Source organism: Sinocyclocheilus anshuiensis, unplaced genomic scaffold (genome assembly GCF_001515605.1).
Source record: "Sinocyclocheilus anshuiensis isolate Anshui unplaced genomic scaffold, SAMN03320099.WGS_v1.1 scaffold1809, whole genome shotgun sequence".
NCBI classification, from domain to species: domain Eukaryota; kingdom Metazoa; phylum Chordata; class Actinopteri; order Cypriniformes; family Cyprinidae; genus Sinocyclocheilus; species Sinocyclocheilus anshuiensis.
Window position 1 is genome coordinate 607,689 of NW_015538093.1, and position 27,476 is coordinate 635,164.

A 27,476-nucleotide genomic window follows, 5' to 3' on the forward strand; every position below is an offset into this window, starting at 1 on the left:
CCTTAAAATTTATATAAACTACAGTGTATCACTACGTTAGTCAGACTTTTGATGACTGCAGCGCCACGCAGCGCGTTCTCAATAAAGAACTCTGCTGAAGATACCCAAGAGTCTCCTGGTTTCTGCTTCGACGAGGAAAAAGTTTCCTACAAGCTGATGAGTTGAATCAGGTGTGATAGATGAGGGAGACATACAAAATGTGGAGGGCTGGGGGTACTCCTGGACAGGTTTGAGAACCGCTGCTCTAGGTAAGCTAGGCAACTTCCTTGAGGAGCTAGGCATTCTGCTGTCCTCTTTCCCTGAGGATGGCACCCTACTGGTAGTCCTTGGTTGTTTCAACATTCACCTGGACAAAACTCAAGCAACTGACTTTCAAGCTTTTCTGGCCTGGCAAAATGTTTGATCTTAAAGAAACACATGCCACAAAGCAGGGAGAAATCTAAACCTCATCCTTTCCCATAACTGTATCTGTCAGGTGCAGAGATAGAACCCAAATTAAAATCATATACTGACAATATTCACTAATACCAAGGTCTCTGTCAGCAACACACAATGGTTGTGTTACTCAGGTACAACACACTTACTCAGGTAAGTGGAAACAACAACGGGTTTATTTTGCAGAGTGGCAGCAGATCAAGATGTCAAGAGTAGGTAAGTAACAACAGTTCAGAGGAGCAGGCAATGGGACTTAGCTGGGGTGAATAACGAGAGTCCTTTCTTGTTTTCCAGAAGGCTGAGGAGCAACGATCGCTGGAGCGCAGGAGAAGACAGACGGGAACACAGGTAGGAGAACAGAGGTGAGTACAAAGGGGTAAATCCAACTTGATAGGGGCATAGATGAGACCAGAAAATGTGTGGGTGCTTAGTGCTCGCTTGTAAAGACCCACTGATGAGGCTGATAGCAGACAGGTGTGATGACTGGGAACAGTGAGCAGGTGTGAGCCAGGGAGGATTCTGCGAAGTGTAGTGAGCAGAGGTGACTGGTCTTGTGATGGACAGGAAGACATAAACTGGTGAGCTTGTGAAAGTACCTCCCCCTCCCAGAAGGCGCGACCTCGCGCCAAAAGGAGTCCAACAGGGGAGGGAGGGTTGTTTGTCCTGGAGTTGTGGCAGGAAACAGACAGGTGAATAGGGCAGTGTTTGTAGGTTAGGAGACCTCCAGGGCAGCGCCGGCCAGGGAGGTGTCGGCCGTTCAGGAGGCCATGGAGGTGCTGGCTGTTCAGGAGGCCATAGAGGCGCTGGCCGTTCAGGAGGCCATGGTGAAGGAGGTAGCTCAGGGAGCCTGAACCAGTAGAATGCCTCCGTGGCCATACTGCAGAAAGCAGGAGCACAGGAAGTACAGACGACCACAACGGTTGTATCGAAGGAGCCAGGAGCACAGGGAGTACAGACAACCACCGCGGTCATATCGAAGGAGCTGGGAGCACAGAGAGTACAGATGACCACCGCAGTTGTACTGAAGGAGCCAGGAGCACAGGGAGAACAGATGACCTCACCGGCCTTGACGAGGGAGGAGTCCTCCCCCAAAATTTTCTTGGGGACAATCACGGGCATGTGCACTGCCCAAACACACAATAGTGACAGGGTCAATACTCCCAAAGCAGCGTCCTCTATTCCAGCATCAGTAACCAAGGTGGGCTCCAGGTTGAGCTCTGGTAGAAGAGCAGAGAACACTTGAGTGCACTCTGCAGGAGCGGACACTGGAGGGTGCTCTGGAGGAGTGGGCACTGGAGGGCGCTCTGGAGGAGCGGGCACTGGAACTGATGAAGGAGGACTGAGCGGAACTTTCAGGGACTCAAGATACACAGGAGAGCTAGATGGGACCAAGGGAGATGAGGGAGAGCTGGACGGGGCCAGCGGAGATGAAGGAAACTCAGGAGACAATGGGAAGTTGGACGGGACCATCGGTGATGAAGGAGAGCTAGGCTCCGGATTGAGCTCTGTGAAGTGAGCAGGCTCCTGGTTAAGCTCTGTGAAGTGAGCACATTCTGGAGCCGACTCTGGAGAGCATTCTGGAGCAGACTCTGTAATAGGAGCAAACTCTGGAGCAAATCCATAGACTAGAGCAGGATTCTAGCAGAGCTCTGAGGTGAGATCGGGCACTAGACTGAGCTTGTGGAATTGGAGTCCTCTCTGGGCAAGGCTCGGGGACAGAAGCCCTCTCTGGGCTAAACTCGGGGACTGGAGCCCTCTCTGGGCTAAACTCAGGAACATAAGCCTTCTCTCAATTCAATTCAAGTTTCAATTCAAGTTTATTTGTATAATGCTTTTCACGATACAATTCGTTGTAAAGCAACTTTACAGAAAATTAAGTTTCTACAATATTTAGTAGTAGCTTATCAGTGGTGACTGTCAGTTAATGTACATATGGCAGAAATGTACGGAAAAATCAATTAAAGACGCAATCAAACAGAAGATGAACACTATTAACAGCAATTATTATATGATGCAATCAAACTTATAGCAAAATGAGTTCTGTATGTTGTTTCAGGGTTGGCATGATCTCTTCTCAGGTGTTCTGGATCCAGACTGAAGCTTGTGTAAATCCTAGTTACCATGGGATGTCAATCCTGTGGCAAAAACAGAGAAACAAATAGAGACATAATTAGCGTAGCTGCTGTTCCAACCAAGCAAAATGTATTTGTTTAACCCAAGCTAAAGAATAATAATGTGTATTTAATCAGATATAACTGCAGTACAAGATTATGATATGCATTATTTGAATGCTTGGCCAAAGAGATGTGTCTTTAATCTAGATTTAAACAGAGAGAGTGTGACTGAACCCCGAATGTTATCAGGAAGGCGATTCCAGAGTTTGGGAGCCAAATGCGAAAAAGCTCTACCTCCTTTAGTGGACTTTGCTATCCTAGGTACTACCAAAAGTCCAGAGTTTTGCGACCTTAGGGAGCGTGATCGATTGTAGCGTATAGTAGAAGACTAGTTAGGTACACAGGAGCTAACCCATTAAGAGCGTTATAGGTAAGTAATAATATTTTGTAACTGATACGGAACTTAACAGGTAGCCAGTGCAGAGACTGTAAAATCATATTTTCTTGACCTGGTAAGGACTCTAGCCATTGCATTTTGGACTACCTGTAGCTTCTTTATTGAGGATGCAGGACAACCACCTAGCAGTGCATTACAATAGTCCAGTCTAGAGGTCATGAATGCATGAACTAGCTTTTCTGCATCAGAAACAGGTAACATGTTTCGTAACTTGGCAATGTTTCTAAGATGGAAGAATGCTGTTTTTGTAACATGGGAAATATGATTTTCAAAAGTGAGTTTGTGGATATGCTCGGCCCTGGCAGCTTTTAGAGCCTGTCTATAGCTGGACATACTATTTTTCCACGCAATTCTAAAAACTTCTAAGTTTGTTTTTCTCCATTTGCGCTCAAGACTACGAGTTTCTTTCTTGAGAGAATGGGTATTACTGTTGTACCATGGCGTAGTATGTTTTTCTCTAACTTTTTTCAATTTGATGGGGGCAACAGCTTCTAATGTATTAGAGAAGATAGTGCCCATATTGCTAGTCATTTCGTCTAGTTCATGTGTATTTATAGGTACAGAAAGCAGTTGAGATAAATCAGGTCTGGGGCTAGAGCTGATCCAGAGCTGTGCATGGTCTGGATGGAATTCTCATACAGGCTTTAGGACTGTAGATAAACTTAGAGTTAACTCACTGGTAGTGGGTTAAGATGAAGATTCAGGGGTTAGAGCGGGCTCTGATGCAGACTCTGGGGCCAGAACAAACTCTTTACTGAATTCTGGGGTCGGAGCAGACTCTTTACTGAACTCTGGAATTGGAACAGACACTGAATTAGTTTGGACTGTAGTGGATTGTGGACTGAATTTGATGAAATGAGCGGACTCCGTGAATATAATGTTCGTCCAAACCTACGTGGAAGAACATCATCAGCTTTTAATTTCCAAATTGACAGTAGAGGCCAGCTCCAAGAATTCCTTAGCATATTCGACTAAGGGTCGGCCACTTTGAGTTAGGGAGTATAGCCGGTCCGCTAGACGGAAAGGAGTGCTCATAATGCAGTTTCTTAGGTCTGGTTTTCTGTCAGCAACATACAAGTGAAACACTCAGGTAAGTGGCAACAACAACAGGTTTATTTTGCAGAGTGGCAGCAGATCAAGACGTCAAGAGCAGGTAAGTAACAACAGTTCAGAGGAGCAGGAAATGGAACTTAGCTGGGGTGTATTCCAGAAAGTGGGTTTTGTTGGAAACTCAGAGTTTGTTAACCCCAGAAAAGGGAAACTCAGTGTTTTCGGTTCCAATAAAAGACAAAACTAAACCTCTTGGTAAGCTACCATAGTAACTTTCTCTGTGAACCTAACCTGGGGTGTGTTTCCCAAAAGCATCGTTAGCTAACTATGGTAGTTAGTTCCATTGAAATCTATTGGTAACGACGGAACTTGCGACCATAGTTGCTTTTGGGAAACGCACCCCTGGCTGGGAGTAGGTTTTCTTCAGTAAACTCAGAGTTTTTTTCGGTCTCCTCCCGCTTTTATAAAGCGTAAGCGATGTTTAAATACCTCATTCATTCATTCATGCTGCAAAAATGCTTTTATTGCTGAGACGTTTGCCTTATTTCAAGTACAAATATCTAAAAATTCTTAAATCAAGATGCATTTTCTATATAAAAAAAATAAAATACAATATTTAGTCTTGTTTCCTGGGGTAAACAAGTAAAATGATCTGCCAGTGGGGTAAGAAAAATAATCTTAATGCAAATGGAAACAAGATTACTTTTCTCATCGCACCACTTTCATTTTCATCATGCAGACACTGTAAATGCGACAAAAATGGCATGTCTTTTTACACAGGATCCTGTAGATGAGGAGGCTGCATTAATTCATGGGGAGTTACATTTACATCAGGAGAGGAATTTATTTCACTTTATTTTATTTTGCCATATCCACATGCATATTTATTTGAGCAGTACCACTTTTAAATGACGTTCACTTGATAACATCTAGCTGTGATCTCTGTGGAAGTAACCTAATAATTAGAATTTCCTTTAGGATTTCCAGTATGGTTGGATGCATTGATGACACACATATTCCTATCATCGTGCCTTCTGAAAATGTATGGAATGAAAGGATGCCAGATGGAAGGGTAGTGTGAGATAGGCTATATGCCGTAACCACCACAGCTGTTTTACAAATGTTTGTAAAAGTCATGTCCGACCCATGAACCTTTTACACTTGAAACTTTACCTGATTTAATTATATTTTTATGTTTATTTTTTTCTGTTGCTACGGTTTTTTTTTTTTTTGCCCGTGAGATAGCCTACCAGGAACAATGAAGATTAGTTCAATAACTTACCGTTCTGCCAGTTTTCACCTCTGGTATTATAACAGTGATTAAGAATTAAAGTTACGTATTGCGTATATGCGGAAGTCTTTTTTCAGGTGCTGTTGCCATGGTGAATCAATTTTGGAGCTCCATTGATCATGGCTTTTCATAGTCGTGGTGCATGCGCTAAACTCAGAGTCAACATATTCAGAGCAGATTGAACTAACACAATTCAGCTGTTCTGAAACCGAAAACTCAGAGTTTCCTATCTCAGGGTAAGTCAACTCAGAGTTCAAGTTTTAACTCGGAGTTTGTTGAAGCTCCTTTCTGGAATACACCCCAGGGGTGAATAACAAGAGTCCTTTGTTGTTTTCCAGAAGGCTGAGGAGTAACAGGGATTGCTGGAGAAGACAAATGGGAACACAGGTAGGAGAACAGCGGTGAGTACAAAGGGGTAAATCCAACTTGATAGGGGCATAGACAAGACCAGACAATGTGCAGGTGCTTAGTGCTGGCTTATAAAGACCCACTGATGAGGCTGATAGCAGACAGGTGCGATGACTGGGAACAGTGAGCAGGTGTGAGCCAGGGAGAATTCTGGGAAATGTAGTGAGCAGAGGTGACTGGTCTTGTGATGGGCAGGAAGGCATAAACTGGTGAGCTTGTGACATCTCTGCAAAGAGGTTTGGGTTAGTGATATTTACATTACAAGTGGTTGAGTGAGTAGTCCAATGGTAGTGACATCTAGCACTGATCATGCTGAATAGCAATATAATGGGAAAGGAGTCAAAATCCTTGAACACAAAGTGGTGTAGGATGCTGATCCACTGGAGTATTCAAGTATTAAAAGAAAATAAATAATAAAGTATTTTCTATAGAACATGCTCTATGGTTAAAATGTAGATTCTGTGTGGGCTACTAGGTGCTTGCAGCACGCTGTGACATAAAACTCCATATAAAGAATTCATATAAAGAAATATAAAATAAAATAAGTCAAGCAAGCACATTTTATAAGCAGATGGACATAATGCAGAATACACTGGCAAGTGCCTCATGTAAACATAAAAGCAAATGATAGCCACCATGCAAATGTAGTTGAGCACATGACCTAAAAACACCTATGAATTCCTTTTGTATAGTAGGCCTACCTGATCTGATTCATGCAAATAATGCTTTTTGCAGGCTTTTGCAAACTCACAGCAAAATATTATGTGAACAATTGTGATGTGTGAACCTCGATTTTGACTCACATGCAGAGGCGGACAGTAACTAAGTACATTTAGATTATGTACAAGTACGTACTTACTTACGTACTTAAGTACAAGTACTTGAGTATTGTACTTAAGTACACTTTTTGAGTATCTGTACTTTACTTGAGGATTATTTTTTCTGGGAACTTATGACTTTAACTTCACTACATTTGAAAGACAAATATTGTACTTTTCACTCCACTACATTTCTATCAAGGTCCTCGAAGTAGAAAGTCGTTACTATGTGGCAGCTTTGAAAGTCAGTGGGTGATTTTTTTCTTATCTAAAACGTGACTTTCTTTTTTTCAGACAGTTTATCAGTAATCACTCTTGTAGGGCTACATGATGTGATTTCCCAGCATTTTTTGAACACTGACTAGTTGCAAATGTGGTATTTATTTACAACAATTCAATAATAAGAAGTTAATATTGTGGTATACATTACACACAATATTGTCTGATTTTGCTAAATTGTGTACGTGAAAATATTACCTATAAAGCCACAGAAGAACTGTTGTGCATCTCCTAATAAAACACAATAGGTGTTGGACTTGAAGCAGACCTGCACAGACCGTTCTGTGTGCGACATCAAAGTACAGCGAGAGCGATTAGACAGCATTTTTAAAATGTTTGTTTTGATGTCAAATAAGTCTTGCTGTTTTGCTTTTTTGTTAAAGCAGTGTTGCTGTTGTAAAGTTATACAGCTAGTTGTGTTGCTGGGTTTTAAAGCAGGTTTGATTTTTTTTTTCTTCCTTATCACTCTGTATTTACAGGATTTCACTGTACTGTATTCAGTAGGTGTAATGTATTCTAAGTTGCTTCAGAAGTATTGCAAGTACTACGTACAACAATAAAACAGTGCATTGACATAAGAAAGGAAATTTACTTTTGGTACTTAAGTACTTTTAAAAGCAAGTACTTCTGTACTTTTACTTGAGTAAAAATCTGTCTTTACAACTTTTACTTGTAATGGAGTAATATTTGACCAGCAGTATCTGTACTTTCACTCAAGTAATGGAGTTGAGTACTTTGTCCGCCTCTGCTCACATGTAACTTTTTAAAGTACAGATAAAGTACAGTAGAGAACTATGTTCAAAAATAACACAAGGAATCTTTTAGCTTTTCATGCAATCAGACTCAAACTGTACAAAAAAATTCATACCAGATAATCCTGATGTTCAACTCCAAATCGCTCTCTTAGATTCCGGAACACGAGTGGGCAGTACTCCTTAAACTTAAAATGTCCAGGGAGGTTTTCCCTGAAAATTTACAAATAAATAAACATTGTGGATTTTAACAGTGTAAAAGCACCTCTAATAATTCTAATAAATCCACTTAACACTATAAATCAATCAATCAATCAATAAATAAATGGCAAACTTAAACATTTTTAGTTTATTTATTTATTTGCTCACTGGGTGCTTTAAGAGATTAAGACTGTGTTAAAGCGTATAGTTCGGTTCTCCTTGTTCTTTTGGTCCGGACCAAAAAAGAAAGTGTTATATTTAGTCATATCATTTAGTGTCATATGTAACATTGAACCTAAAGATACAAACAAAAGACAAAAGGACAAGGTTACAGCCTGATTGGACAGAATTTATGATGCATATTTTGTGACAGAACTAACAGAAGAGAGATCTGCTGCAAGGAGATGGCGATATAAATAAAGTTAATATTTGTTTTACTTTATGTTTACTGCAGAAACCACTCACAATCACATATACTCTTAAGATTACAGTATAGCATTGAATATTTACAAATACTCCATTTGAAGTGGCATGCCATGTGTGCCTGAATAAACAATTTTTTGTTCTAATTAATAATAAGAACTGTGACTAAGGTTGCATTTCAGTGAGGTCGCAAGTTTTGTCAGCAACCAAACCCCCCTCCCACCATTATCAAAAAAAAAAACATACCAGGGCGGATTATGAGTTTTAAAACGCTTTGTGCAGTTCAAAGTGCAGCCATGTAAATTTGTCTAAAAACTGCGACTATGACACCAGATATGTCTAGATTAATCATACTAAATAAACAAATATCTGCCATGTATCTACCGTATGTAAATGTAGCCAACCTTATCTTGTCATCTCTAACTTTTGGAATGCAGCACCGCACTAAACCAAACCACTGCCAAATAGTCATTCATGATGACATGAGTCAACTGCGCTAAATGTAGTAAAATTGTTGAATACATACTTGTTGAATAAATGGTTGTTGACTTTCATTTTTATGTTGGCTTTTGAAGTCATCTGGAAGTAGCATTACTGGCATAGGCACTTGAAAGAGGTCATTTATCTGCAAAGGTTAAATGCAGGTTAAAATGTTAAGGAAGGCTGGAAATTTGTAATGTTTTATGTTGGTGTTGGTATTAATTAAAGCCATTCTCCCACTGACATAACAAGAATAAATAATGTGCATTGTACTTAAGCAATTATGCAACATATCATTTTCAAGCACTTGAGAAAAAAGTGTGATTGATGCCCCACATAAACACAGTCAGGTTGGGATCACTGGCCCAGAATACCTCCACTTTTTGATGTACAAAATGTTTTTTCTTGCTTTTTGTTCATGAAAGTCTTCTCGCTGTGCTTGAAACTGCCCCCGTCTTACCAAGAGAAGACATAATTGCAGAAATGTACCCAGATAATCATAGACCAGAACAACAACTTGCCACCTCAGTTGTGATGATGAATGTCTTGAAATTCCAGGATATAAAGACTGCAGCCCAGTGAACCCATACAGTAGAGGATAAACTGCTCCGCTGACTTGCTCCAAATGAAACTGGAGAGAATTAAACTTGTCATAACTTGATCCAAAACAGTCACATGCCTGATCAGCATTTCTTTCGGAAGTGAGTAGTTTTTCTTGTCGATGAATTTACCCTCCTAGACAAATAATTATCAAAAAGCAATTGAACAATTTTCATTAATAAGAGTTTTCTTCATATGTTCAGTGCTGGTAAAAGAGCAAAATATTGTTGTGCTCTGTGTGTGCTGAGGCAGCCAATGAGGTAGTTAGTTTTGATGACACAGTCAAATGTGTGCTTACCATTGCTGCAGTGACTGAGTTTAGGTTAGCAATAGAATTAAACTGCATATAGGGCAAATGTGCAGCAATGTGCAGCAAATTTGTAGCATCTGCACAATTAACTCACATAACTCTAACATTTCTAAAATATGCAAGATGGAACTCTGCTCCTGAATTCCACTCTGCAGTTATGATAGCTTGTTAGGTCAACTATGGCCCTTCCTGTCATACTGCCCTTATGGTTAGATTGTGTGACTCCTCCTCTCTCTGAGAGAGATTTTGAGTGCACCATCTCCCCTGAGGTATGAGTGTGAGGATTTCCCCTTCATTCTGAATGCCTGTCATTGGCTCTGAGGAGCCATATCATGTGCATGTGTGGCTTTGGGTCCTGGACTACTTTCGTGGTTGAGCTGGCATTGCTTCCACTGGTCCTAAGGGTTGTGTAGAGCCTTCTGTTCCCACGACCACCCTTCAACCGGATACTACAACAGCCCATACTGAGGTATGAGATCGAGCATTGAGTGCTCCTCTCAATCTGAGAACTAAGTACCTCGCTGTCTTAAGCTCCTCAAGGCAGTCATTCCAGGTTGTTGGGCCTTTCTGGCCTACCTGATGAACTGACCTTGCGGTCAGGGTCTGACAGTGCTCCATTCACTTTGGAGGGTTACCTATGAGCTTGTCGTTTCCAGAGTGATCATGTGAGTTTTCCTCTTGATCTGGGAGTCAGGGACTCTGCTTCGGGGCCCTGTGCGCAGTCATACCAGGTTGTGCCATCTTTTCCCTCCTTGGTGGGCTGCTCTTATGGTTGAGTTTAGCGGTGCTCCCCTCACTCCGGGGGTCACCTATGAGCCTGCCAGTCCCGGACGGAGCATGTGAGTTCTTCTCTCGATCCTAGATCCAAGGACTCTGCTCCCGGAGCTCTGTGCACAGTCATATCAGGTTCTTAGGCCATCTTTTTGCCTCCCTGTTAGGTTGCTCCTCTGATTGAACTAGGCAGTGCCCTCCTCAATCTGGAGGGTAGCCTATGAGCACGCTGCTCCCAAAGAGAGTGTCTGAGTTACCCTCTCATTTCTGAGAGTTGAGTCATCCGCTTCCTAGAGCTACGTGAGGCAGCATACATGGTTGAGCATAGCAGTTCTCCCCTCAGAGCAAGGATGGGCAACTTTGGTCCTGGAGGGCCACTGTCCTACAGAGTTTAGCTCCAACCCTAATCAAACACACCTGAACAAGCTAATTAATGTCTTCAAGATCACTAGAAAGCTACAGGCAGGTGTGTTTGATTAGGGTTGGAGCTAAACTCTGCAGGACAGTGGCCCTCCAGGACCAAAGTTGCCCATCCCTGCTCTAGAGGGTCACCTATGAGAATGCTGCTCCCAAGGTGAGTGTCTGAGTTCCCTCTGCTCCTTTGAGTTCCACGAGGCAACCGTGCCAGGTTGATTGGGCCTTTTCCTTTAGCCTCCCTGACGGCCGCCTCTGTGTTTATGCCTGGCATTGCTCCCCTTATTACAGGGTCACTTATGAGCATGCTGCTCCTCGGAGCTCCCGTCATGTGACTGCCCTTGTGGTTGAGTTGGCAGTGCTCCCCTCTAATGGAGGGTCTCCTATGATTATGCCACTCCCGGAGGCCCATCATTCGGCTCTCCAAGCATGTGAATTCTCCTCTCACTCTGAGAGTTGAATACTTAACTTCCTTGAGCCTGTGAAGCAGTCATACCAGGTTGCTAGGCCTTCCTTTTGGCCCCCTGGTGGACTGTGAGCAAAAGTGACCCTCCGTGGCTTGACGAGTAACCTTGAGCATGTTGCTCTCAGGAGTTGCTATGCACAATGTTCGAGTATGTGAGTCCTCCTCTTAATCCAGGAGTAGAGCTCTCTAGGTGCAAAGAAGCTCATTGAGGCAGTCATACCAGTTCGCTAGGCCTCTTTATGGCCTCCACAATGGTACTGAGTGCTTTCTAAAATCCATGTTTATGGTAAGTGCACACGCTGAGCATTCTGTTCACTTTCTAAAATTCATATATAGTGAGGGTCACGCGCTGCCAGCATCGTACCCTTACTCTGAGTTGGTCCAAGCCCCGGTTTTCACCTTCACTTTACATATGCATCTTTAGTGATGCCTTAAACGCTCTATTCTGACTGCGGGGGCATTTGCTACAAGCTCGAGTAGCAAATCTGGTGAGAGATCCAATGAGTATCCCCCCCTTAGAGGATAGATGTATGAAGTCCCCCTAGATCAGGGGTTCTCAACCTTTTGCAACTCATGGCCCACCAATTACTGTTTAAAAACATTAAGAGGACCACCTTTCCAAATATGATAGTATGAACACAGAATAACAGAAAATTAAAAAAGTACAATGATATACTCTGCTGTTAATCTGTTATGCCACTATAGCAGACTAGGTCAAGTCAGCTATATAGATGAAAACTCTCCTTGTATAAATAAGACTTGGCAAGTTTATTCAGTAACCATTTATTCCTGTAATAATAACAGGGCAGGTCAGACCAATGACTGGGTCAGACACACAAGGAGAACACTCTTTTAACAAATTAATTAATAATACATCCCCACATCCAGGCTAACATACCTGTAACAACAGGTCAGACACACAAGAGGGGAACATTCTCTCTATTCATTAGCAGAAATGTTCAACAAAGTTCATTCTCCCCAATTTACATACTGTAAGTGTAATTTATCAAATACAATTAGCGATATGAACATGACTGTTTAAAACAATCTCACATATTAAACAAACTTGAAGCATTACATAAATGTTACATGTATTATATAATTTTTTTTTACAATTTAACTGGAGAAAAACTGGACACGTTACTTATACCCCTTCCCACACATCCAAAAATGACACACATCCACAACCACTCAAGGACCATTAATAAATCCCAACACATCAACATATTTACATGAACGGGTTTTGGAGTAGTTCATATGAATATACAGTGGGTACGGAAAGTATTCAGACCCCCTTAAATTTTTCACTCTTTGTTATATTGCAGCCATTTGCTAAAATCATTTAAGTTAATTTTTTTTCCTCATTAATGTACACACAGCACCCCATATTGCTTCTTGGAGATAATAAGATCAAGTCTTGGTGAAATGGGTGAGAGAATGACACAGAGAGTAGCAACCAAAGTAGCTTTCAGTTTGTTCCTTGCTTTTGATTTTGTGATAGTCACAGTGGAGAACCCTGACTCACATAGGTATGTGGTGGTGAAAGGCAATAGAAATTTGATTTCCCGCTTTGACAGAGAGGTATATTCACTTGCAGCCAGTAACCAAAATGAAGCAAGGTCAACTTGTGTGAGTTGAAGTTTTAGGCTACTGTCAGCTGATAGTTCCATTAGTTAATTTTCCAACACAGTGGACAGAACCATATCTTCGGCAGCAGGATCCACAGAGAATGGGTCCAAAATCCAAAGGTGTTCATGTTGAGGGTCCTCTGGGACTTCTCAGAGGAAGTCAGCAAACTTTTGAGGCAACTGAGACAAGTGCTGGGTTATGACACTTGATATGTTCACATGAGAAGAGGCTTCCAAAGTTTCACTCAGATGTGGAAACATGTCAAATCCTTGACTCTTCTATTCCAAAGAATGTTTTTTCTTGAATCCCTCAATTTTGTCTGAAACCAAAAACTCTGTGCTGTTTCTGCCTTGCATTGATACATTCAGCTGATTTAACTGATCAAATATATCAGATAAGTAGGCCAGTTTTGCACAAAATTGATCATCAGTGTAATGCTCTGCAAGAGGGGAGTGTTCCTCTTCCAGAAATGTGTGCACTTCTTTTCTCAGTTCAAAAAGACGATTAAGTCACACATCCTCTTGAAAGCCACCGTATTTCACTGTGGTACAAGAGCTGCAAATGATCAACATCAAGTCGTACACAGAGAGCTGCCCAACTTTGCTTCTGGCGCTCGCTCTTGGATTTGCTTAACAACACCGCAATGTCTTCCTGTCATAGCAGCCGCGACGTCTGTGCAAATACCTGAGCAGTATTTCCAATCAAGACCTTTTTCAGTGAAGTACTCATCAAGGCAGTGCATGACATTATCTGCCCCTGTATTCGTTGGAAGTTCTTTGCAAAATAGCAGATCTTCAGAAAGATTACTGTTCATGCAGTATCGGACAAAAACTAACAGTAACGCGGCATTGATATGTCCGTCGACTCGTCCAGCTGTATGGCAAAATAAGGGCTTGCCTTTATTCGTTCCACGAGTTGGCATTCAATGTCATCACTCATGTCAACAATTCGTCTAGCCACGGTGTCATCGGAAGTGGTATTGACTGAATTTTGGTTGCAGCTGCGTCACCCAGTAACTCTCGACACATATCCACAGCACTTGGCAAAATAAGTTCCTCAGCTATAGTAAAGGCTTTCTTACTACGAGCAACACCCATATAGCTAGCTTTCAAGGTGGCTTTTGATTGAGTTGATAATGATGTTATGACTTTTTGTTGAGCCTGAAGCCCATCTTTTTTCCTTAAAAAATATTATTTTGGCTTCCTAACACAGCCCGGGTGTTTTGAGTTCAAATGTCTCTGCAGCTTTGATGGTTTTAGCGCCTCATTTGACAAAATTTCTCCACATTCAACACACTGCGCCTTCGGCTTAGTCTCAGTACCTGCCCTTATAAAACCAAATTGAATGTATTCAGCTTCGTATTTTCTCACCACACACTTCGAAGTTTTTTCTTGCACAGGTCTGTCTCCCACATCTGCTTTTCTTTTCAGAAAACGATCCATATTACAGTAACGTAGTTACTGCATCTGATCGAACAAACGTTCAATCTGACGTTGTGACGTGATTGGTGTTGCGATATTTAAATATAAATTAGCTTTTAGATAATGCATCTTGACTTGACATGAGTGTTTTTGATCATATGAATTCATAAAAACAATTAGATAATTAGAAAATAACAAGATTTTTTCAATTAAAAAATACATTAATTTGGGGGTAGTCTACCACTGCCTACACGGCCCATCAGATGGTGCTCAAAGACCCACTAGAAGGCCGCAGAGAAAAGCAGCTTAAAAGCAGCAGAGAAGAAGCTATGATGTGTGTATATATGGCGTCCACCTGTGATGTGACTTCGTGCATTGCTTGCTGCTGAATCTCACTGAGTAAAGTGTTACGTCCCAGTGGTTGTGCCTCCGTGTTTTTGCTTTCTCCTTCTCTCTGCTCTGTTGTATTCTTAGGTTCAACCCTCCTCGGACTGCTATTGGTTCAGGAAGCCGTCTGTCATCGTTAACGTGGGTGACGTCATTATCTCTGCTGCCAATCCTGTTTCCTGCCAGAGTTTAAAAGGATGATTGAATGAACGCGGAGCAGACTTTGCTTTTCTGTTTGTGCATTTGCATTTTGTTTGTTTCTTTTTGTGGTGTTGTTCTTCTGTTACAGTTTTGAGTTGTCCTCTCGATCTTTTCTTTAAGTTTTCTATTTTGTATTTCATTGTTTACTGCCTTCGTAACATACGCACAACGTTCTCCTTGCCCCTGGGGAAAACTGGACCAGGTAGTATGTCACATGACATACATGTAGCAACACGTAGTGACTCTGATGTATTAGAAACACTAGTATAGAAGTGAGCGCCACTTTTTGTACTTTTTGCTTTGGTTAGTTTAGAGCAGGTTAGTTAGGGTGTGAAAACGCCGAAGACTTGTTTTTTTTTTTCTGTTCTCTTTTTCTTTTGTTAGTAGGTTAGATTTGGCAACTTAAGTTAGATTGGTTTTGTTTTTTTCTGTTCTTTTCTTTGGCGCCGCTTGCGTCCGTTCTTCCCTTGTGGGGGTTTTCATTTTTGGGTTGTAAATATTGTGAAATTATAGTTTTCTCTTTATTTGTTATTTTGATATTTGTTTATTATTAATATTATTATTGTTACTTGATGTTTTCCCTTTCTCTTCTTTTCTTTAATTTGTAAATAAATCACCTTCTTTGGCAGTTTTCGTGTTGCACTCCTCTTTTTGCCACCACCAATGCCACAACCATAACAACTACAAACGTTACCCCTTTTAAACCTAGACTTAAAAACAAGAGGTCGTAACATTTAATGGGGCCTCGTCCGGGATTTTAATCTCAAATGGTTTTTCTGTTGTGATGATTTGTGTGTGCTGGTGGCAACGGGTGTGTTACATTAGGTTGCGTTAAGCGGCGTACTCATGTGGAGCGCGTTTGTTACGCTTGGTTCTTAGTTATGTATTATGGAAGTGTTTAGTTTGCAGAATTTTGTTATTAATCCATCATTAGAGCAGATTAATTTGTGCAGGAAGCAAGATTTGTTGCAGATAGCAGACCATTATCAGATTGCCGTGAGTAGACACGCTCTAAAGAAAGAGATAAAAAGTAGAGTGTTACAGCGTTTGAGTGAGCTAAATGTGCTTTCTATGTCAAATGTTGCGGATGATGTGGCTAGCGGAAATGTTAGTATTGGTGACGTTGCTGTGGCTCGTCTCACTTCTATGGATGACGAGGATAAACCGAGTGGTAGAGCTGGATCCGAGGTGGAGGTTGAGGCTGAGGCCAAGGCCGGCTTGCCACCGTTTGATCCGTTCTCTCCAGGTTCTACTGGTTCACGAGAGGGTGCGCGACTGAAGGTCCGCTTGGCCCGGTTGCATTATGAGGCGCAAGAGAAAGCCCACGCACGTCAAGCTGAATTAGACTTGTGTTTGGAAGTGCGCAAGTTTGAAATAGAGGCTGACAAGCAGGTGAGGCTGCGGAAGCTTGAGTTAGAGGAGGCGAAGGTTACTTCTGGCTCAGCTGTGCAGGCGAACCCAGTTCAAGTCTCTCAGAGTCCTCCGCTGGCTGATGTGTCCCAGGATACATTTGACGTGAGTAAGCACATTGCATTAGTTCCTCAATTTAGAGAAACAGAAGTAGATTCTTACTTCAGTGCGTTCGAACGTATTGCCTCCTCACTTCGATGGCCAAAAGAGGTCTCGCCTTTACTTTTGTAGTGTAGGTTGTTTGGTAAAGCACAAGAGGTTTGCTCTACATTGTCACTAGTGGAGAGTTTGAAATACGAGTCTGTAAAATCTACTATTCTTCGTGCGTACGAGTTAGTTCCCGAGGCATATAGGCAGTGTTTCAGGGGGCATAAAAAGGGCGCTGCCCAAACTTTCGTCGAGTTCGCACGAGAGAAGGGAATATTATTTGATAAGTGGTGTACAGCCAGTAAAGTTAATGATTTTGATTCCTTACGAGAGCTTATTCTGTTAGAGGAGTTCAAGGGATGTTTACCTGAACGAGTTGTGGTTTACCTTAATGAACAGAAAGTCACTTCATTGTCTCATGCAGCGGTACTGGCAGATGATTTTGTTCTAACCCATAAGAATGTCTTTGTCTCTGTATGCCCGGAAAAGTCACAAGCCGTTCCTTTTCGGTCGCAAATTTTGCGTTCTAAATCTAGCCTGTTTAGTAATAAAGAAGATCGTGAATGCGTTTATTGTCAAAAAAAAGGGCATGTGATCGCGGATTGCTTAGCTTTAAAGCATCAGCAGCAGCCACCACCTAAAGGCGTTGGGTTTGTGAAAATTCTTAACGCGACTGAAAATGTACCTCTTGAGGAAAAAGTTGAGGAGAGTTATAAACCTTTTATTCTTAAGGGGTTAATCTCGTTAACTAGCAATCATGAGGACCAGAAAGAAATAAGAATGCTTCGAGACACTGGTGCCATGCAGTCCTTTATTTTAGCAGATAAAGTACAGTTGTCTGATAATACTTTTTGTGGCTCCAGTGTGATAGTGCAAGGCATTGGGATGGGTTGCGTTAAGTTACCGTTGCATCAGCTACATTTGCAGAGTGAGTTATATACAGGTTTTGTGAGAGTGGCTGTTTGTTCCTCGCTTCCCGTGAAAGGCGTCGACTTCATCCTTGGAAATGACCTGGCAGGAGGAAAGGTAATACCTGTGTTAGAGGTGCTTGATAAGCCAGGTACATTTTGTCAGTCTGAGGTTTTGTCTGAATCTTACTCCGATGTTTTTCCTGCATGCGCCGGAGGTGGGTGAGGTGGATGATTTGTCCAATTCATTCATGCTTCCACTTTTGTCTGGTGATGCATCGCTAGAAACGGTTCTTTCATCTGCAAAGAAAAATAATTTAAATCCAGAGGGTGCTAGTGGAAAAATGTCTGATGCAGATATTTCAAAGTTACCTGTGTCTCGAGAGGAAATTAGTGCTATGCAGAAGGTGGATAAGTCTCTCACCACTCCTTTTAATTCTGTTGTCTCCTTTGATGTGGCTAAGGATAAGCTAGTTGCCTATTTTGTTGACAACGATTTATTGATGATAAAGTGGTGTTCTAGTAATGAACAAGATTCAGACTGGAATGTTGTATACCAAGTTGTCGTTCCTTCTCCTTATCGTCAGCATGTTTTGTGCTTGGCCCATGATCATCAGCTGGCTGGCCATCTAGGAATTACAAAGACTTACGATAGGATATTGCGTCATTTCTTCTGGCCAGGTTTAAAAAAAGATGTTGTTCATTACTGTCGCACATGCCATACCTGTCAGACTGTCGGGAAGCCGAATCAGGTGATTCCGCCTGCCCCACTGTCTCCCATACCAGCAATCGGAGAGCCCTTTGAACACGTAGTTGTAGATTGTGTTGGACCATTGCCAAAAACTAAATGTGGTAACCAATTCTTGTTAACCATTATGTGTGTGGCTACTAGGTTCCCGGAAGCGATTCCTTTGAGAAAAATCACCGCGCCTGTGGTTATTAAAGCGTTGCTGAAGTTCTTCTCTACGTTCGGGCTCCCTAAAGTAATACAAACCGACCAAGGTACGAATTTCTTGTCGAAACTCTTTAAACAAGTGCTAGAGTCTTTAGCAATTTCCCACCGTGTTTCAAGTGCGTACCATCCGCAAAGCCAGGGCGCACTTGAACGCTTTCATCAAACACTTAAGTCGATGCTTAAGAAATATTGTTTGGAAACTGCAAAGGGTTGGGATGAGGGAGTTCCCTTGGTTCTATTTGCTGTAAGAGAGACCGTACAAGAATCTTTTGGTTTTAGTCCAGCCGAACTCGTTTTCAGTCATCAAGTGCGAGGACCGTTAAAAGTTCTTAAGGAACAAATTTTGGCTACTGATTCGAGTCCAAGTACTAACATATTGGATTATGTCAGTTCGTTTCGGGATCGTTTACATACTGCTTGGCTGTTGGCTAAAGAGTCTCTCGCCCATGCTCAGAAAGGCATGAAGCGCAAGTTTGATCAAAAAGCTGTTGCACGATCTTTTCAGCCAGGGGATGAAGTGCTTGTACTTTTACCCGTTCCTGGATCCTCTTTGTCGGCTCGCTTCTTTGGTCCTTATGTTGTGAAAAAGAAAATGAGTGAGACTGACTATTTGCTTCATACACCTGATAGGAAACGCCAGACCCGTGTTGGTCACATAAATATGTTAAAAGCTTGACGATCTAGTTGTTTATTCGGCAGACTGGACCGAACATGTGTGTTCGTTTAAAATGGTGTTTGAACGTCTTGCTAAGGCAAATTTAACACTTAACCTGGCAAAGTGTGAGTTTGGACGGGCAACTGTCACTTACCTCGGCAAAGAAGTTGGTCAGGGTCAGGTGCGTCCTGTAGAAGCCAAAATTACAGCTATTTTGGAGTTCCCAGCTCCTACCACTCGACGAGAATTGAGACGTTTTTTTGGGTATGGCGGGGGATTACTGCAGTCTTTGTAGAAATTTCTCGACTGTGGTTAATCCTCTCACTGCGTTGCTCAGTCCATCTAAATCTTTTGAGTGGTCTATTGAGTGGCAGTATGCTTTTGACTGTGTGAAGATGCTTCTGTGTAATTCACCTGTTCTTCTTGCACCTGACTGTACACGGGGCTTTACACCACCAATGCCACAACCATCACAACTACAAATGTTACCCCTTTTAAACCTAGACTTAAAAACAAGAGGTCGTAACAATCATAAAAAAAAAAAATAATAATAACGTTAAACTGAACTACAATATCTTACACCTGTCATATTTGACACTGCAGAGAGGTTTTGTTTCATAGCATGATGGGAATAGAGAACGTAAAAAATGATGATGCACTAAGGACTAAGGAAAAATTAATACCACAACACCTACAAACTTTCTTTCTCGGATGTACAATCAAAATCAACGTCTAATGCGATGCACCTTAGTAGTCCAAAATTTTTATTTGGATATTCGACATAAGAAAGGGGCTGAGAATGTTTTGGCTGATGCTCTTTCAAGAGTTTGAGTATGTGGTGATGTTTTTGTTTCTTTTCTTGTCACAAACAGGTTTGTTCTTAAGGGTGGGAGTGTTACGTCCCAGTGGTTGTGCCTCCGTGTTTTTGCTTTCTCCTTCTCTCTGCTCTGTTGTATTCTTAGGTTCAACCCTCCTCGGACTGCTATTGGTTCAGGAAGCCGTCTGTCATCGTTAACGTGGGTGACGTCATTATCTCTGCTGCCAATCCTGTTTCCTGCCAGAGTTTAAAAGGATGATTGAATGAACGCGGAGCAGACTTTGCTTTTCTGTTTGTGCATTTGCATTTTGTTTGTTTCTTTTTGTGGTGTTGTTCTTCTGTTACAGTTTTGAGTTGTCCTCTCGATCTTTTCTTTAAGTTTTCTATTTTGTATTTCATTGTTTACTGCCTTCGCAACATACGCATGACAACGTTCTCCTTGCCCCTGGGGAAAACTGGAGCAGGTAGTATGTCACGTGACATACATGTAGCAACACGTAGTGACTCTGATGTATTAGAAACACTAGTATAGAAGTGAGCGCCACTTTTTGTACTTTTTGCTTTGGTTAGTTTAGAGCAGGTTAGTTAGTGCGTGAAAACGCTGAAGACTTGTTTTTTTTTTCTGTTCTCTTTTTCTTTTGTTAGTAGGTTAGATTTGGCAACTTAAGTTAGATTGGTTTTGTTTTTTTCTGTTCTTTTCTTTGGCGCCGCTTGCGTACGTTCTTTCATTGTGGGGGTTATTTTATTTTTGTTGTAATAATATTTTGTTGTAAATATTGTGAAATTACAGTTTTCTCTATTTGTTATCTTGATATTTGTTTATTATTAATATTATTATTGTTACTTGGTGTTTTCCCTTTCTCTTCTTTTCTTTAATTTGTAAATAAATCACCTTCTTTGGCAGTTTTCGTGTTGCACTCCCCTTTTTGCCACCACCAATGCCAGAACCATCACAACTACAAATGTTACCCCTTTTAAACCTAGACTTTAAAACAAGAGGTCGTAACAAAAGGAATAATATTGAACAGATCTCTTGTCTCTCACAAGTTATTACATTTTGGCGATGAGGTAAAGCAAAGGAAATACTTTTTTTTTTGAAGAGGAAAGAAGTTTTTGGAAGGTGACGAAGCTGGATCTGTACGAGTTGGAGCTTTGGAAAAGAAGATGGCCAATATGGTATGAATAGTCATATAATTTGATAGTCAATCAGTCTTGGGAAGAATATTGTGAAATTATGCAACATTTATTTGAGTCAAATGATATTACAGAAGCAGCCAAGCAGAAAGCTACTGTATATTGTTGAGCTCTGTGGGAAGTCAAACATACAGTCTACTGTGAAATTTATTTAGCCCTGTTAAACCAGGAACAAAGACATTTGGTGAAGAACAATACAACTCAGAGAAATCGTATAGCGATTTAAATTCAATTCAAGGTCAGGAGAAAAGAGGGAAAATATGCTTGAGTATGTGGCAGTATTGAGGAAACTGGCTCATGAATGTAATTATGGAGAAAAAATGACATAAATGCTTCGGTATAGACTGGCATGTGGCATAAATTATGAACGTATTCAACGTAGACTATTGGCAGAGACGGATTTAACATTCGAAGAGACATTGAAAGTAGCCCAAGCAATGTAAACAGCCGATAAGGATGTGAAAGATTTGTGAAAGCTCAATGCCCAGAAACATTAATTTCACTGAGAGTGCATAAAACATCAGTAAAGAAAGATGATAGTCAAAGCAGAGCATGTTACAGATGCAGAAGTTTGCAACATTTGGCTAATGAATGTAGATTTGCTTCAGAGAATATCATAAATGTGGGAAACAAGGACACATAATGAAAGTATGTTGATCAAAAACTTACTTTGGAGAAACAAACTTTCAAGGGGGAAGAAGATGCAAGAGAGGAGGGCAGAGAACCCATTATGTGAACAAAGATAAAAAAAAATGCATCTGCATCTGATGAAGAAGGTTTTACATTTAGCAAGAAACAGAGATTCCGAAAGGAGCTCCACTGACCATCACACTGACTGTTAATGAGTCAAATGCATAGACTGAAGTTAATACAGGCTGTGGATGTGAAAGTAATGAATAGGTCAAATTTTTTCAAATTGTGGGAAAAAGATAAAATTCCTGAATTAAAAACATGTTCCTTGAATTAAAACATAGACTGGCCGAGCTCTAACTGTGTTGGGTTCTGTACAGGTAGAAGTCAGATACAAGGGAACAATAAAAGAGTTACCGGTAGGACCCAATTTATTGGGCAGAGGATAGATTAAGGAATTCGGCATGAAATGGGAAGCCATTTGGGTGAGCTGGGTGAACTGAAGCGTCCACCGGCAAAGATTTCTCTGGATAAGGATGCAGTACCAAGATTTTTGAAAAATGAAGGAAAAGGTAGAAGCAGAGGTAAGGCCTTTCCACACTGAGCGCGAAAAAGCGAAATGAATATCGGATGCGATGACGCGCTGAAATAAAACAATAGATTCCTATGGATGCTTCCACATAGACCGCGAACATTCGCGCACCGAATATGCGAATGTTTTTTTTCCGAAAAAGTCCAACGAATCTTTTCAGTTTCGCAAAGCGAAAACTTATTGGGCCGTCCAATAAGATTTGATCATTACATCACGTGCCCAGAGCAGCTGCTGTTGCACAAAAAGTCAGGAGTGATGGCGCTGTTTCGAAAACCAGTTTAAACTACTGTAACACAGAAGAAGAGAATCCCAAGAGAGAAGAGAGTGGATGATGAGTTTTTGTTATCTTTGGTATCTGAGAACAGATTTATTCTCACATGTTCTTAATATCATTCTATTAATTATCCACTGAATTATGTGATCTGGAGTGTCCGTTTTCTTCCACGTGCGCGAGTGTTATGAGTCAGAGCGCGTTCACTCATACCTTCCGTATTAATAAAATCGAGGGAAACATTTTTCTACACATGAAATATGAAAGTAAATAGACATATGATTATGACGATATATTTTCTGTATGTGTTTTGTATACAGCTCATGGTATTTTTATAACAATAAAGGATGTTTATGACAAGCAGTGTGGCGTTATTAAACATACAAAGAGTGCATGTCTGCCTAGAATCAAAATCAACTATAGATCACAATTGGGAGTTATTACAAGCATTCAATGATGGTTTAAAGTGGGTTGTAAGCAAATACATTAATAATTACACACGTTTTCAAATGTGGCTTGATGCTAATTGTACTTCTATTTATATTTTAAGATGTTTTCTTGTAAGCATTATAGATAGTTTGTGTTTCTGGCGTAGAACCAAACTTTATTTAGCTATATTAATTTAATGCTGTATATTGAGCAGTGGACGATGTTAAATCCATATATGAGATACATATCTGAGGAAAAATGCATTGCTGGTCGGCGCCACCTAGCATGCAGGCGTGAATTAGCAGAAGGCGAACAAACGTTTCGCATTCGATGTGAAAGCACTGTTCGTTGGCAATTCGCCTCGCTTTTTCGTATCGCGCTCAGTGTGGAATGGCCTGTATAATGCCTGTTAAGAGAAAACATCATAGAACCTGTTTAATGTTTAATGTTGAATGGGCTCCACCCGTAGTACCTGTTTTAACGTCTGATAATACTGTACAACTATGTGGTGACTACAAGGTAACGGTAAAAAAAGTTTCAAAGTTGAAACAGTACCCCATTCCACGGATTCAAAATTTGTTTGCAACTCTGAGTGGACAGAACCCTGTTGAAAAAAAGCATATGCTGGTTGGGTAAGTTTTGAATCATGGCATCTGTTTTGAGCTGGTTTAAAGTGGTCCTGAGCTGGTTTAAGCTGGTCCTAAGCTGGTCCTAAGCAACTAGCTCCTGTTCAGGACCAGCTCATAACCAGCTTATAACCAGCTCATGACCAACTAAGGAACAACTTAAACCAGATCATGACCAAGGACTAGCTTAAACCAGCTCATACCAGCTGCCATGCTTCAAAACATACCTAACCAGCATAGGCTGTTTTTTTTTTCAACAGGGAAGTTCACAAAATTGGATATGGGCCATGCTTATTGCATTGCATTAGATGCAGAAATTTCAGGGTTGTTTACTTACTGTTTGGAGTCTCTTCTAGTCCCGGCCAACTTCCAATGGACCACTGAGGGGGTACTGCAAGGTCTTCCGCATGTGGCAGTTTTCCTGTATGACATCTTGGTGACTGGTTGTAATGATGAGGAGCATCTCCAAACTCTTGCTAGAGTATTGGATAGATTATAGGAAACAGGACTGCAGTTGAAATGTAGTCAATGTACCTTCATGGAAAAAGAAGTAAGGCCATAAAGTGGATGAGACTGGCCTACCCAGCACAAGATAAGGTGAATACTATTAAAAATGCTCCCTCGCCAGAGTTGAAAGCTTATTTAGGACTTTTAAATAACTATAATAAGTTCTTGCCCAACTTGTCTTCTGTTAGATGCAAAATGGAACTGGGGTAGGGAACAAGAGGCTGCTTTTGCTCAGTCTAAAAAAAATTCACTCAGTACAAGTTCTGGTCCACTATGACCCAGAAAGATGTAATTTTAACATGTTATGATTCACCTTATGGCCTAGGTGCAGTTCTTTCACATAAGATGGCTGATGGTAGCGAACGACCCATTGGATTCATGTCACGGACATTGAAACAAGCAGAGTGAAATCACAAACTCAGCTTCCTGATCTGACACAGGAACACTGTGAACATAGTCGGGGGATAGAGAGAGAAAACGACATGCCCGTCTGCTCTTATTCTTATTTTTCAGGCTAGACCAGCCAATGCGCATGCACAGTCATAACGCACTTATGACTGCGCATACGCATTGGCTGGTCTAGCCTCAGGTTTCTATAGGACGCAATGACTTTACCAATCAGTGATTGGCTCTTTCATTTAGAAGGTGGGACTATTCTGCCATATTGCACATGCAGTTTCTCCCTTTCATAAGTATAGGAGTGAATTGTCTTTGTATTTCTGTAGTCTTTGGTACAATGCACCGTGTAGTATAAAAATGCCACAATTTCATCTGTGATATGCCTGCTCCTGTATGTGTGCACTGTATTGTAAGTGCTTGTATCCAACCGTGTGCTTAAGTGTGTGTGTGTGTGTGTGCGTAAGACATGCTTTCATATTTGTGTGTTTATGTACTGTGTGTAACATGCTTTCATATTTGTGTGTTTATGTTGTATGTGTGTAAGTGTGGGTGAGAGCAGGCATGTGTTTGTTTTAAGGTGCTTTTTATGCATAAAAAACTTAAAATTCACAAATTTCTATTCTTTTTTTTTTTTTTTCTACCTGTCTTCTGTCTACAGTCTGTGACATTTTCTGTAAAACAAAACAATTTCTCACATTAAGCAATGCATTATCTTTTAATTTATAGGATGTCCCACTAGCTGAATGCTACTGTCCCACTTTATCTAACATGTTCAGGTAAATTGGGACAGTAACAAAACTTGATATTTTTTAAAAATAAAATGAAGAAACTTGCACATCATTGCATGAAATTGAATGAAAAAAGTGCCCATATGATTGACATTTGACTAATCAAATATTGATATTCAAATTAAGTACTGCTGTTGTAAAGACTCCTTTAAGAGAGAGCTTTTATTCTGATATTGTATGTCATCATCCGGCTGAGTAGTCTCGTGAGTTGAGCCGCTGCTGTTGTTGAACGCTGAATGGACGTTAATTCCTGTTTATTTCTGATATTTCCTGCAGAAGTTACTTTGAGGTGTTAGTCATTGACCTACAAGTAAGCCTGTTTGTTTTATTTTTGTGTCTATGGAGATCGGTATTGAGTTATTTATAACTGCGTCACACACACACGTCCAGACATGCCCACAGCCGTTGTTTCTGTTAGTTTAGCTTAATGATGCTGTTATATATGTGATTATTTCTTCTTTATTGAGATGTATATCACTGTTTTGGTTTTCAATGATACCTTTATGACGTGATTTGACATTTCGAGCTGTTCATGATGCCAAACGAGCGATCACTGTGATGTGCCGCGATTATATCCATATATGGAGTGATGTTTATCATGTCAGATGATCGCTTATGGCTTATAATGTACAATGTGATACCTTTTTTCCCTTCTTGGATTGTATATTTCACAAAACCATGTTAATGATGAGGATTTAGTATGCTTTGGCTGTCTTTATTTACCAATGGATGTTATAATTGTATATGCCTAGTTATTGTTAGTTATTCATTATCCTTTATTGTATTTCTTGTGTTCCAGACTAATGCCTCTACTGCCTGTCATTGATAATCTCCTATCAATACATTCCATAAACCTGATCACCGGTGTCCTCATCCTTATATAATTATTGTGCTCTAACCGGCACCCAGGGGGTTCACTCATCCCAGTCTGAATCAGATCCTGAAAGTCAAAAGTCTCTCCAACAACCACATAGACAAATAAACAGCATAAAAATAACTTTTTACTACAGGGAGTAGATCTAAATGTCTTCTATAGTCTCATCTCTCAGAATGCCTTCCTGTCACACGCCAACACACTTTTATTCTCATAATTTGTTTACCTAAAATGTATTAAAGGGGTCATATAATGCGATTTCAATAGTTCCTTTCTCTTTGGAGTGTTACAAGCTCTTGGTGCATAAAGAAGATCTGTAAAGTTGCAAATACTAAAGTCTCAAATCCAAAGAGATATTCTTTATAAAAGTTAAGAGTCAGCCACGCCTATTTGGCGCCGCTTGCGTCCGTTTTTCCCTTGTGGGGGTTTTCATTTTTGGGTTGTAAATATTGTGAAATTATAGTTTTCTCTTTATTTGTTATTTTGATATTTGTTTATTATTAATATTATTATTGTTACTTGATGTTTTCCCTTTCTCTTCTTTTCTTTAATTTGTAAATAAATCACCTTCTTTGGCAGTTTTCGTGTTGCACTCCCCTTTTTGCCACCACCAATGCCAGAACCATCACAACTACAAATGTTACCCCTTTTAAACCTAGACTTTAAAACAAGAGGTCGTAACAAAAGGAATAATATTGAACAGATCTCTTGTCTCTCACAAGTTATTACATTTTGGCGATGAGGTAAAGCAAAGGAAATACTTTTTTTTTTGAAGAGGAAAGAAGTTTTTGGAAGGTGACGAAGCTGGATCTGTACGAGTTGGAGCTTTGGAAAAGAAGATGGCCAATATGGTATGAATAGTCATATAATTTGATAGTCAATCAGTCTTGGGAAGAATATTGTGAAATTATGCAACATTTATTTGAGTCAAATGATATTACAGAAGCAGCCAAGCAGAAAGCTACTGTATATTGTTGAGCTCTGTGGGAAGTCAAACATACAGTCTACTGTGAAATTTATTTAGCCCTGTTAAACCAGGAACAAAGACATTTGGTGAAGAACAATACAACTCAGAGAAATCGTATAGCGATTTAAATTCAATTCAAGGTCAGGAGAAAAGAGGGAAAATATGCTTGAGTATGTGGCAGTATTGAGGAAACTGGCTCATGAATGTAATTATGGAGAAAAAATGACATAAATGCTTCGGTATAGACTGGCATGTGGCATAAATTATGAACGTATTCAACGTAGACTATTGGCAGAGACGGATTTAACATTCGAAGAGACATTGAAAGTAGCCCAAGCAATGTAAACAGCCGATAAGGATGTGAAAGATTTGTGAAAGCTCAATGCCCAGAAACATTAAT

General features: G+C 40.6%; 1 protein-coding gene across 1 annotated transcript in view; it reads right to left on the reverse strand.

Moving 5' to 3' along the window:
• LOC107683654 (phosphatidylinositol 5-phosphate 4-kinase type-2 gamma) overlaps positions 1–9,181 on the reverse strand; it is a 30,295-nt gene extending 21,114 nt beyond the window's left edge. The window contains 4 exon segments of the mRNA XM_074186985.1: positions 7,721–7,817; positions 8,755–8,798; positions 8,800–8,853; positions 9,014–9,181. Of these exon segments, the coding sequence (XP_074043086.1) occupies positions 7,721–7,817; positions 8,755–8,798; positions 8,800–8,853; positions 9,014–9,181 (363 nt within the window).
• Positions 9,182–27,476: the final 18,295 nt, after the last annotated feature.